A 14,217-nucleotide genomic window follows, 5' to 3' on the forward strand; every position below is an offset into this window, starting at 1 on the left:
AGTTTGACAACAGTCAGGGCGTGCGGGGAGGGGCATATTACACAGAACAATTCAGTACTATGATAAATATTCCAGAGATCGAGAAATAAGAGCACGGACAGAATAGCTCTTTGCATGGTGGAGGGAACTAACAAAAGTCACGTATAGTGACGCGTTAGGAGAACAGAATCTCGTGCCTTGTCTCAGCGTGAGATGGACAACAGAACAGAACTAGTGATGTCATAGATGATGCGAGCATCTATATGTTATGTTTCATGTCACAGCGCATGTGCATGCTCATCCACAGTCACTGTAAACTCATTCCACTGTCTACTACATTTGAGACAATACTCTCATGCGGTCTCGCGCAGCTATTCATATGGGGTACAGTGGGAGGTATCAAACATCCAGAGGTGGAGTTTGGCCTGACTGTTGAGTGCACAGGAATCAGAGCACACTGGGTCATCACTAGGGAAGGCCAACAGGAAGTTGTGAGCGTCGCGGGAGAAGGGAGTCAATTATCTGACGATAGGTGGGGGATACTATAAGAAAGGCAACTTTGAACAAATTCTGATGAATGGTCGATGAATGTTTGTGAGGTCAAGGGGAAGAGTAGTCGGGGGGGGGGGTGAGGGGTTGACAAGGGGGGGGGGTGACATCTGGAGGTTTACACTGGCGCGACAGACAACGACGAACTGCACACAGGGATCATCATTGACAAATAGTGTTTGACACACACAGTGAGAGAGACCTTAAGAGAGTGTCTGAGTATATGAGGCATAACTATGCAAGTAATAAACAACATGAGGTTGTGAGATAGGACTACCAGATAGAGTCATCTTCTCCAATAATCGGTATCTAGCGTCTCAGTGAGCATGGAACCTATTTCTAAGGTTATGGATTTCTTACTAGAGCACTCGTGTCTGGGTCGCTCACATATTCATAACTAATAGCATAATAACACGTTGATGCTGAGTCACGTTAGTTATTCACTCCATCCACTTCCTTCTTCTGTACACGATGGAGGGCAAACACACTAGTATCATTAGAGCAACGCATTGTGTCTACATTCCAGGGCGCACACTGCAGTAGGGGGAATAGATGTGCGAGGACATGACGCGGCAGGCAACACAACAGTAGGGGCTAGACGGCTTTGATTTACAGGGTTAATACTGCGGTCGAAGGTATACAGTTGGGGGTCGGCATGCACACCACTCTTGATAGAGTATTGCACAACATCAACGGCGGTTTATCGAGTCTATTATTATAACAAAGGAGGGAGGGGTGGTAGGCTTCTCACTTCATATAATTATCAACTACTTGAGTTTATCACTATCACACTAACTACAAACTGCTTTCACGTAGGGTAACGACGGGTGGGGCCACCAGCTGATGAGCTACAATGGAGATAATAACTTTCACATAACCTCACCTCTCCTCCAGGTCTGCTAGAGGATGAGCGTCTGGCCAGTGCTCATCAGGCTGAAGCTTTCACACGCCAGATCCAGAATCTACAAGGTAACAAAATAATATAACCCTCAGTAAAAAATATTTTAGACAGTAACAATAACTATTTAATTAGATTTAACATTTACTGTATGGAAACAGGAGGAATAATATAAACCATATACATCACCTTATGTCTGTCAGTAACTTTGCACCATAAACTGTAGCATTAATCAACAGGACTTCCTTCTTCTGAATTTCTATTATCTCTAATGAAGCGTTGCAGACAGTACAAGCTGCATTGAGTATATTTGGATGTAATTGAATGGGACATGTTAAATGCTTGCCCTCATTTGGCTAACAGATTTGGGGGCAATATCAAAGCAACATGTTTGTAAAATGACAGATTTGCTCTCATTATTATTATTATGAGAGGTAGAGTCGACTTTCCATTCCGGAAAAACTAAACTTATAATCAATTATCAACTAATAATCAATAACCCTTCTCTTGTGTTGGGGTCACCAGTGACCCGTTTTCAGGTTTTAAATGCTTACCACATAGATTTGTTTATAGCATCAAGACTTTTTGACTTTGTCAGGAACCTCTAGTTAAACAAAATAAAACCTTTTTTTTCTCACAAAATTCTAAAATGCTCTGGATAAAATTATTATTGGAGTCAATTTTTACCCGGTTATAACGATGAGAACAATAATGAGAGTTAAAACTGAAATCATAAGTGCAAAACCAACCTTTCCATGGATAAGGAAGCCTAACAATGTAACCAACAGATTAGAAACAAATGGGATGATAAATAATTGTTTTAGTGTGTTTTACAGCTGATTTAACACCATAGATGGTAGCAGAAAGCTGACAAGAAGCCAAGGAGTATACTGAAAAAAAAGTCCCAGAGACCCACACCAAAAAATATTAAAACCAAAATGTTCATGCCTGACAATGTAACTAAGAGATGAAAAACAGATTGGATGAAAAAAAATGTTTTCAGTGTGTTTTAAAGCTGATTTAAAACACGGGTCAAAACTGACAAGAACACCATAGATGGCAGTAGAAAGCTAACACAAGGCGAAGGTTAATCATGACTTGCAATAGAGAGTCACATAAAGAAAAATGACTCTTCTCCTCCTCCTCCTCCTCTCCCCACAGCCCAGCTGCGCTCTGTGCAGGAGGAGATGGACAGTCTGGAGGAGGAGAAGGAGAGCGAGCTGGCTGAAGCCCAGGCGGAGCTGCGTGCAGCTCAGGAGGAGGTTATCCTTCTCCAACATGCAGCAGAGGAGGCCGCTGCAGAGAGGGAGAACGACATCGCCTCGCTGCAGGAGGAGCTGTGCCGCCGGCGGGCCGAGCTGGAGCGCCTCAGCGAGGAGACCCAGGAGTATGAGCTGGAGATCACCACACTGAGGGCCGAGATCAGCATGAAGAGTCAGCGCAGAGAGGCTGAGAGGAGAGAGGGTGAGACATGAGCAAGATGGAGGAGGGAGATCAGTTATTAATGAATGGAATAGAAAAAACACCAGGAAGACAAGTCAATGTCAAAGAAGAGGGATGCAAGATAAAGTGGAGGTGGCTTCTGCAGACCGCACCTTCCATAAAACCTTATTGTACCGTACACCAAAGTCAAAATACAATAAGTCTTGGTTGGATACCTCATCTCACACTTTGTGAGAAGGGCCCACTAAAAAACACAAACACCTCTTGTCTCTGCTTGTGCCATGGAATATTTCCAGCTCCCTACAAGCATAAATAGCCCATGTCCCTGTCCCTGCTGCTATGAACACAAGGCGTGATGTTAAGGAATGCTCTATTTCCATGCTCACATCGAGTCAGCAGCCTGCAACAGGCTGTTTGTTTATTTGTTTATTTGGATCCTCATTAGCTGTTACTCCTGCAAGTTGCAACAGCTACTCTTCCTGGGGTCCATGTTAAAACATGCATATACTGTAAATCCAAATAACAATAATATTTTACATGAATACATACATGAATACAGTTTCAACACTAATTTCCCAACTACACATACTCACACACTCACACCCACACATACAAGCACACACACACAGCACCTGACAACAATCAAATTTATAACAAGTTACCAAAAACACTGAGATCAAATTTCATTAAAAAAAATCAAAAAATCAGCAAAAACAGGAGTTTTCAGGACTTTACCCGAAAATAACCTTTTTAGCTGTTTTTTTAAAAAAACGTTCTTTACTTGTTGCTTGAGTTGTAGTTAACGGCAACTTATTCCACTCAGAAATGGCTCTAAACATGACTGTTTTTTTCATGGCATTGTGTGTATGTGTGTATCTATCCAACAGGCATATTGCCTGGGTTACAGGCACTACAGAGACACATTGCCCAGGTCGTCGTTGTAAATGAGAACTGGTTCTCAATTAACTTACCTGGTTAAATAAAGGTTGAAATAAAAATAAAAATGCAGGGCCACTTATAGTCATACAGTAAAATTACATGGTGTGTGTGTGTGTGTGTGTGTAAGCTATACACATTCTTTTGTCAGGTCTACAATCTATATTTATACTGTGAAAGTATAAAAGTGCTCAGCCCACAAATACATTTACACAGCCCATATTCATGCACTTCATTTACTTTGTGATCCAGTCACTCTAGACCTTTTGATAAGCGTATTGGCCATGTTTAGTTATCACAGTTCAGTTATTACAGAAGCAGTTTTTCAGTTATTTTGTGAAAGTGAAACAAACATCTTGTGCTTCTATGGGTTTTTTAAAACCACTTAAAATAGTGGGACACATTTTGTTTAGAGTAGCCTCAAATTGTTGATGAGGTAGGAATATATGTGCGAATGTGTTCAGAATGCATGTGTGTGCGTGCGTGCGTGCGTACTGTACGTGTGTGTGTGTGTGTGTGTGTGGATGCCAGGGATATGAAGTCATTAGGGGGTGGACATAGACATCCAACACATGATGTCACCACTGGGCTCTGCAGCTGAGCCTTGGGTGGGGCTGACTGAGTGAAAGATCTCATATTGTGTAATTGTTGTGTTCTTACATGACAACATATCAGAGAATGAATTTTGTATCTAAGTGTAACCAAAGTCACAGTTGAGATCCGTCTGGCGACGGTGTAGTCCAGCAGTGAACTTTGTACGTCTTTTAAACAAACAGTATAGTATGAACTTTAGTACTGGTAGGTGAGTTTTGTCAACAAGTCAGACATAGCTGCAAGTTCATCTTGTGGAACTTGAATGTTGTAATGATTTTAAAGGCTCAAGCTAAAATGTTGTAATGATTTTAAAGGCTCAAGCTAAAAATGTTGTAATGATTTTAAAGGCTCAAGCTAAAGATGATCTCTGCTGCCTCTTTAAAACATCCTCATCTCTGACCTTCTGTGCTCCATTAGGTGACGTAGACCTGCTGAAGGAGGAGTGCCGAATGCTGAAGGAGGAGTGTCAGACCCTGAAGGAGGACAACAGACGTCTCTCTGAGAGGCTGCAGCTGCTGCAGAGACAGAGGACATGGTGAGGGGTCAATGGCTGCTCACTCATCAGCTGCGCTTACCGGATCAGCTGGAGGGGCATACCCCCTGGAATACAACACCTCATCACACAAATTCACATTCCATCTTATTTATAAAATACTGGCTACCTGTTTCATGAGTGTAGTAGATGTGAAGCATCACATATAAATGCTGAAACCATTAATTCAGTGTTTTTCAACCTTGGGGTCGGGACCCCACGTGGGGTCGCCTGGAATTCAAATGGGGTCCCCTGAAATTTCTTGTAATTAATTGTAATAAAATTGTTTTTTAAACTAATTATTATTCATTTTAAAATTATGATTAAAAAAACACACACAATCTTAAACAACTGTATTCTATACTTTCACTTTCTCAAATATAAATATAGTTGAAATAAAATGTATAAAAATATTTGAGCTGACACATCATGACTGACGGCCGCGAGATCATGTGACTGGGCATGATTGCGGGGCTGCCAAAAATGTGTGAATTGATTCATTGATTGGAACACTGACAGAAAATTAATCAGCAACAATTTTGAGACACAAAAGTTCAATCTTGATCTTAACAGTATTTTCCACATAATGTATTCTGTAGCTGGTCTGGGGTTTTCGAATGTGTCACATCATCTGCTAGTCCAGCTAATGCCCCACCATATATCAAGCTCATTTGAGATGGAATACGGGTCTGGAGAAGGTGTATTCACCTTGGACTTCCAGGAGGTGTGACTATGCACATAGATCAAAATGTCTCTGTACGCAATTATGAAGGGTCCTAAAGGGAGAAAAGGGAAACAGAAGACACAGAGGGGACAATCGGTGAAACAGGAAGAAATTGTATTGAATTGTTGAAACGACATTGAATAAGAAAAAGCCAAAGAATTTTAAGATGCTTCAGATTCGACAGCATCCATGGAGTGTGGTCAGATTGTTCTATCAATTTAACTTTTTCAGAACCAGAATCGGAATCGACTTTTATTGTCACTATACAGAAGTACAGCGAAATTACAGCAATCAACCCGTCCGTACATATACAGCATACAATATATACAATAAGACAGACATAACAGGATGACTGGGCGATAAGAAGGGGGAAGAAAAGGGGAGAAACAAGAGGAGAGGGGAGGAGAAAAAGAAGCAGATCCCAGACTATGCTCCTGTGGGGGAGTACAGTGTGGGACCGGGAAAAAAACCTCAGCAACATAGGCACATAGTCAAAACAAGATCGAATTCTGATGTTTTATCAAGAAATGAAAGAAAACAATTTGACTAATAAAAGATGACTGATTCTTAGGTGTAGTATTATTACAAAGCTGACTCAACAGAAAAACAATTAAAAGAAATAATGTAAGTTGAAAATACAGTGTTATTAGATTGTGTGCATACTGTATGTGACAACACAGGAAATAGAACTGACTACAGTATGTGTCTGATAATCACATGGTCATAATTTAATCACTTAATTATCAGCACATCAGGAGCCAGTTTTTCAGTGTACAGGTTCTTTAGTTGAAACACGTGTTTCATCTTCATCAATCTTTGATTAATTGTTGCTCCTCTCGTCCACCAACAGCTCCAGTGTCTATCTGTCACTGAAAGAAGAAGATGCAGGGGAGGACACAGAGGGGAAGGAGATGGAGACCATCACAGACGAAGTCATGGCAGAGAGCTACATGACCATGGACCAGGCCCAAAACTGTCGCCTGGTAGATGTCTCTATCCAGAAGAATATTTCATTTGATGGAAAGCCTGTGACACCAAGCAGCTTCAATGGAGGTGTTGGTGAGATCTTCTCCCTGAGGGACCAGCTGAAACAGGCTGAGGAGAAGGCCTCACAGGTTCAGAGAGAGGTATCATGGGAAAGTAGCAGAAATATCGGAAACACTTTATTTGACGCCTATCTCTATAACGCATTATAACCATACTTAGAATGAGTTATAACTTATAATGCAGGTATAGCACTGTATAACTATAGTTATAAACACTCATAAATGATCATAATGCTTTATAACAATAGTCATAACACACTATAAAGCATTTTATCATGACTTATAAGGTATTGTAATACGTTATAATTGTTAGTAATTCGCTGACAATGCCCACATCGATAATGCATTATAAATATAGTTATAATGTGTTATAATTGGCTTATAAATGTGTATAACTATCATTATAAACACTCATAAATGATCATAAGACTTTATAACAATAAGCACAACACATTATAGAGCATTATAACTCTATTATAATACTTCACCTAACAAGCCATTATAAAATGCTCTATGATGTGTTGTGCTTACAGCATTATGATCATTTATGAGTGTTTATAATGAGATTTAAACACGTTTATAAGCCACTTATAACACATTATAATTATAATCCATTATTGATGTTGGCATTGTCAGCGAGTTACTAACAATTATAACGTATTATGATACCTGACCTTATAAGTCATGATAAAATGATTTATAGTGTGTTATGATTATTGTTATAAACCATTATGATCATTTATGAGTGTTTATAACTATAGTTATACAGTGCTATAACTGCATTATAACTCAAGTATGGTTATAATGCGTTATAGAGATAGGCGTCAAATAAAGTGCTACCAAATATCAATCAAAAAAATTAGATTTAGTGTACATTGAAGTCCATCAAATACAATACATTTTGTTTTCAAGCCTGATTGTTTGACCTCTGTATCCTCCAGTGTGATGGTCTGAAGATGGAGCTGCAGGAGCTGCAGGTTCTATATGACAGCAGTCAGAGGGAAAGAGCAGAGCTGGAGGAGGAGCTGCAGCGTTGCAAGGCAGAGCTGGAGAAGCTGTCATGGGGGGCTCAGGTAAGGGGGCAGATATGGATCATTTAGTAGTATACAACTGGTATCAGAACAAGGGTAACTGATTCATTTTCACAGTCACTATAAAACGTAACAAAAAACCTTACAAAGATATGTTTTTACAGCTTCACCGTCAACTAACACATAACACACCTCCCATCACACTTGCTGTATGCCATGTTTGTTGAGCCCACTTTCTATGTGTCTCATACTACAGCAATACAGTATATGTTTTGATATGAACTGACCTGGCCTGTCAGCCCATATCAGTATTTCAGTAAGGCTGGAAAGCAGCTTTTCTCCCCACTGTGTCTGTGTCCTTACTTCTCTGTGATTGCAGTGCTTAAATACTGTTGTTGGACAAAAACACAAATCAATTGTGGCATTCAGCCATCAAGCCTGCTGGGCCCTTTCCACCACTTTGTGAACTTCAGATATTGTTCCAAAGTAATTAAAAGTAATTTTATCTTTTGATTATTTAAAATGCTTTTTCTCAACTTGAACAGTGGCCTCTGTTCATTTTAATTTGGTGCTGCATGAAAATCCTTATGCAGGGAAATCAAGAGGTAAAAAGGTAATTAAAATAATTAACAGCATGGCCAGTTTTACTTAAGTCACAGTTACACTTGAAACTATGGATTGTTTGTGTGTATTCAAGTGCAGTGACCAAATTTATTGTCATTATTTTTAGATCTATATTTGTTTATTGTTTGTGAATGCAGCGCAGTGTAACACTGTGTAGCAATCTGTTTCAACTGTATTTGCCTGCAATTACTCAATGTTCAGCACATTGATTTTCCCACGATTTTAAAAAGATTGGACAGTAGGACCCTCTGAGGGAGAGAAATATTCATCAAAAAACCTGAAAAGACCAAACAACAAATAAAAAACAACCACAAAACTATGCTGTTTTGGAAATTGTTGTAGCTTGGTCTATTAACACCTCTTTTAAATACTTATTACTGTGAAAAATAAATAGCTAAACTTGTGTTTTGTCTACAACAGCCATGATAACGTGTCCCTGCGCTCTGTCAAACTGTCTACCCGTGCCTGTCTCTGATGCTGTCCTTGTTTTTTGAATGTCCATGACCTCTCAGCTTGTTAAACCAAGTATTTAGCAAAAAATGAACTAGAAAATAAGGATAGGGAGATGAAAATACCATCATATATGCAAGTCACATCATTCATGTTGGATGTCTTTCTTTTTTTGTCACCATAATGCAGCCAGTAAATATCACACAGGACTGCTCACCATTGACTTGATGTGCATGTCACCATACAGTTATGCACTGTTTATTTAATAGGAAGTGTACACCACTCCATCACACCCCCTTCCCCTTGATATTTATATACAAAGCAGCAAACCATGTCACTCCTTTACTTTACTTGTCACATTTGTTTTATCTGTGTTTATTATTTTGCTACCTCAGTCCATCCGTTCATTCATTCCCTTCATCTCCATGGTCCTTGTGTTTGTTTTTTATTCCCTCCTCAGAGATTCATCCATGCATCTGAGCACCCTGTTCTCTCCATCCCCTTCATAGGAATGATTGTAATAGTAGCTGTGGTCTGGTGCTGGTTGTCGGAGCTGGCGTCCCAGAGGGCAAGGTATGGGCAGAGCCTATTTTTATCTGATACATCATGCTATAGGTGTGGTTATAGCGCACAGATAAAGATTAAAATTAAACAAAAATTAGAATCATTACAAATAATTTTACCATTTATACCACTGATTATACAATATAGCAATGCAAATGGGGGGTTTAGCTTGATTTACTCAGGCTTTGAGACATCTACCTATAGGAATTATGCCTACATCAGTACAATAGAGGTGAGATAAATTTGTTTCTGGTCATTCATGAAAATGGCAGAAGGTATCAACTGAGAAATATGACGTTAGAGTGGCTGAAATCACCATCAGGAATTGAACTGGATGGTAGTAGCCTAGGTAGTTGGTAGCCAACCAACTGATGCGTGAATTCTAATAGCTGAGACCAATCAGTTAATATGAGTACAGCTTCAAAACTCTGTCTGAAATTAAACTGTGCTTCACGTCCATCGAAAACCATTAAGAGTCAATTCTGTGGATTACTAATTTTTGTAATGGTTGAATTTTTCAAAAGTAGCAAAATTGTCTCCTCCATTGTATTGTGGCTAATAACAAAACTGTAAGATAGCCTAAATGTATTTTTTGATTTGATGAGCTGACCCATTAAATTTAGATTTTGGGAACCAATGTTACTTGTTTGGTTGCTATGGGAGTGTTGGCTTTATATTCAGGAAATTAAAATAGACTACTTAAAGATCCATCCATCCATCCATTGTCATTGGGAGGAAGCTGTAGTGCCTAGAGAAAGAAGAGGCATAGGGGGAGCATGGAAACTCCATCCAGAAATGGCCCAGGGCTGGGAATCGAACACAGACCCTCCTGGCTGACCCAGTGCTAACCACTGCATCACCGTGCAGCTCAGTGCTCTGAGAAATTGAGTATAAAGATATGAATATTGAGTACATGGACATGGGATGGGTAGGCAGTTTGTCACATTGAAACAGAATAGTTTATGGTAATGTGGTTATTCTTTCCTTGCCAAAAATTACATGAGAAGATTGATACCATTATTCTGGCTGTGGAGAGGGTTGGGTCCTTTTTTCTGCAGGCGGTAATTACAGTAAAAACAAAACTGCTATTTAGAACTGGAATCCAACTGCATTTGCCAAAGTGACTTGTCGCTAAAGCAGAGGAGATAGACACTGCATAAACTAGTGTTTCTGAATGAATAACAGCAAGTAGCCTACCTCCCCGCAAGAGCTTTTATATTTGTGTCTGGGTAAAACAAACAAGACACAAATATTACGTAGTGGACAAAACAAGCTCAACTCTTTCATTTTTGATGCTAAGTTAGGCTAATAGCACCCTGGCCCCAGCTCCCAATTTAACATAAGCCTGTACAGACATGAGAATGGTAACAATCTTCTCATCTTGCTCTGTGTAAGAGAGCTACGGAACTGCTCTTTTAAAAACAGGCTGTGGTTTATTTGTGGCTGATGGACTCTTTCTACTGCTTCTTAACACTCTTCTTTTCCTGCCTACCCTCAGGGGAGTGAGATAGGTTGGAACTCCATTTTGACTGTCACTGCAGCCACAGCAGTGCTGCTAATGATGACTAGCTTGTTCAGAGCTCTTGTTCGATGTTGACATGGACTTGGCAGCGGCTGCACAGGGACAGACTTCTTCAGACCGGCCCTCGGTGTCTCAGTCTATAGACTAAACTGGAATTCTCTAGATTCGATAGAGCTGACAACTTAGTAGTAGAAAATGTACAGGAAATTTTGTCTGTAATGAGAAGGTACTACATGCACCCAGAGATGGAGAATGATGCTCTCAGTCTCTTTTTAATGGTGTTGGATGAGAAGATTGCTATGCTGATGACCTGCAGAGAGCCCACAAGAGGAATGACCTCACTCCACTAAATGTGAGCGGGTCTGTCTTTTTCTTTTTTCTGTGATCTTTTTTTCTCTTTAGCTAAACAATAAGATAGAATTCATTTTAATGATTAATGTGCACCAAATAGTGTTCAGTTTATCTAACAATTATTTATTTGGTTGTTGAAATATTGTTCATAGCTGTCTCTGGTAGATAACAATGTCTGGAGTCAGAATATTTAACTCACTGAGAACCCTCACAAATTGTAAAGGTTTACATTTTTGTTTATAAGTTGCAATTAGCTACAGTTACATCAGTTACATCCCACAAAATACGAAATGCAATAAATGCACAAAAATCAGAGGTGAAAATTATTGAATAACATATCCTGCCACTGTTACCCTGCCCCGCTCAACATATCAGTGATATCCATTGTAAATACCATCAAATAGCCTAACATTACTAAGCAGCTGTCAGAGAAGCTAATGTTCTAGCTGACATCACCTCTGGTCAATGGAGATACAGTAACATGCCTCAAATTCTTGTGATAATTGACCTGACATAAATGAATAACGTTTTTTTTTTTTTTTTTATTTAAATAAAGACAATGTTTTTTTTCTTTCATGTTTTGCTCTTAATCAATAGCCTAATGATTGCAGGGTTTTCTAAAGGTACACAGTGTGTGTCTAACAACAAATCCTTACTTACAACATTTTACGTTTTCTTTATGTGACACTGCAGATATGATCAACACTGATTGGCATCTGGCCACACCCACAATTAAACTCCTGATACAGGTTAAGTGAATGATCATGGTGGGTTGTTTTTGAGGGTATTTAGACATTTAGACGCTGTCCCAAAAATGTAAATAAGAAGGTGTCAGATTTTTTTTTATTTGTCTAAGCATCAGTTATAAAATATATATGTGTATATGTATATGTGGAAGGACCCAGAGTATTGTTTACATTTGTGAAACCTTTTTTTGTGAAAAATCTTTTAGGGCAAAAAAGCATGCTACAATTATCAAGAAGCACAATATATAATTTATGTTGCTTATGCTGATTATGTTACTTTGTATTTCATGTAAATAGATGTTACATATAGTACTATGGGAGAGGAGATATTTCTTAAATCCATTTGTACTAGCTTTGTAGAAAGTTTATTATATTTTGAAAGATTATCGTATATTTGATAGCAAGATTGTATGCTATGTAAATGTCTAGTGACATCATTACCAACTATCGTTGCTAATCATCTCCCGTACCTCTAAGTTCAAAGGTGGTATAGTCATTGCATGCAATTAGATAACGTTTGATCTAATTTCACAATGTAGTGAAATAGTTTCTGAAACTTTTGTCATTTAACATAACTTTAGCAATGCCTGGCCAGTGATGTTTCTGCATATGAACATACACTAAGGAGAGAGTGTGCCACTGGACTGCAAATGTAACCACTGTCTTTTAAACTGACCGATTTGCAATAGGAAATAAATTCCCAATGACTGCAATAGTACACATGAATGTTGTTAGATTCAGGATATTATTTATCAATGTTTCATGAATATTATCTTTATCATAGTCTCATAAGCTTCTATATTGCACAGTGTTGCTCAGATTGCTGCTTTTCATATTAATAGCAGTGTTGCTTTCAATACAATTGTGGCTATTTTGTTACCTGAAGGTCTATTTTGTACTGTAAATGACTTAAAAATAAACATACTCATCCCACATGATGTCTGAGGGCTTTCTTTTCCTGGAAGGTGGCATCAGCAGCTATCACAGTCACAGGGTTTAAGGTGTCATGGAATCCCATTCATGAAATCAACGGCAGTCAACCTGAGTGAGAACCCTCTCTCCGCTGGCATCATGTTACATAGGTTGTGTGGATATTAATAACCTTCACTCCAGAGACGTGAGCTCACAGAACTACAAATTTTCAGATGGCGGGAACTGATGTATCAGTGTTCCTGATGAGATGTCTAAAACTAATCTCATTACTCCACCGCCACAACTTGTGAATGTGTGACTGTGTTCTGTGTATTACGATGGATCTATAGTTGTATATCTTACTGTGATGGACGTGTGCAATGTAGCGGCCTGGCACCCAAGACAAGTTTCCCTTCATGGGGCAATAAAGTATACTTTAACTTTAACTTTAACTTGCAACATTTAGGTGGAGATAATCATGTAAAAGTAGCATGGATGAGTCATGAGAAACTAGTCAAAGGGTACAATTAGCACGATGCTTCACTAAACATCTCTTAGTCACTGGAGGTACAAGTCAAACTAGTTTTCGAATCTGAACCTGGAAATATTCCCCACTAATTGTAAATCTGGTTTCTGTCTCATTTTATTTTCAGGATTATGATGAAAGAAAGGAAGTGTCTCAATGGTCAGAATGTTGATCCAGATCACCAGTAAACTCTAACAAACTGGCCTCTGGCCTATCTGTCCTAAAAATTCACCCCAAATCCCTTCTTGAATAGTAATAAGCTTTATTCAACTGACAGGCTAACAGGGGAAAGCTCATAGAAGAGATAGCTGATTTTGAGAAGAGCCATTTGCCATTCATGCACACAATGTCAACTGATACCTACAGTTTTGTGATTTGGTTTTCACTTTATTCACATATAGTTAACAATCACTCTCAAGAGTGGGGGAAGTATGTCGAAATAGACAGTTGTGTCACAATGTAACCAACTCAAATAGAAAGATGTTGATGTTCTGTAATGAGAACTGTAATTGTCAACAAGTCAATTCAACATTTTTGTGACAATGCACTTTGTAAGAGACGTGTTTTGTGGCCAAACAACAACCAACCAATCATACTGGCCTGAACTCTCATGACAGAGATCATTTCAATACTGGTGACTTTACAGTCTATGTGATTCATACTTTGACAAAGTAATTGTGAACAGAACAAATTGCTATTTTTCTTTTTTTTAAATGAACAAAATAAATATTTAAAGTATCTTGTTACTTGGTAGTGGACCCACACGGAGACCCCTGTCTGTGTATCCCTA

At 38.9% G+C, this 14,217-nt stretch overlaps 1 protein-coding gene across 2 annotated transcripts; it reads left to right on the forward strand.

The window, feature by feature from the left end:
• The first annotated feature begins 1,420 nt into the window (after nucleotides 1–1,420).
• LOC146985263 (uncharacterized) lies at nucleotides 1,421–12,905 on the forward strand. Of its 2 annotated transcripts, XR_015035962.1 has the most exons (8): nucleotides 1,421–1,497; nucleotides 2,588–2,890; nucleotides 4,817–4,934; nucleotides 6,506–6,782; nucleotides 7,643–7,774; nucleotides 9,267–9,379; nucleotides 10,869–12,588; nucleotides 12,622–12,905. XR_015035962.1 is itself a non-coding variant. In XM_085778124.1 (7 exons), exons 2-7 carry the CDS (start codon nucleotides 2,614–2,616, stop codon nucleotides 10,879–10,881), a joined length of 930 nt encoding a protein of 309 aa, XP_085634250.1. In that variant the 5' UTR covers nucleotides 1,421–1,497; nucleotides 2,588–2,613; the 3' UTR covers nucleotides 10,882–12,905. The 2 variants fall into 2 exon arrangements, 1 of the variants encoding a protein (XP_085634250.1); XM_085778124.1 differs by having other exon boundaries at nucleotides 10,869–12,905.
• Nucleotides 12,906–14,217: the final 1,312 nt, after the last annotated feature.

The sequence above is a fragment of the Trachurus japonicus genome, chromosome 6, assembly GCF_045865225.1.
Source record: "Trachurus japonicus isolate A0001 chromosome 6, Traja_1.0".
NCBI lineage: Eukaryota > Metazoa > Chordata > Actinopteri > Carangiformes > Carangidae > Trachurus > Trachurus japonicus.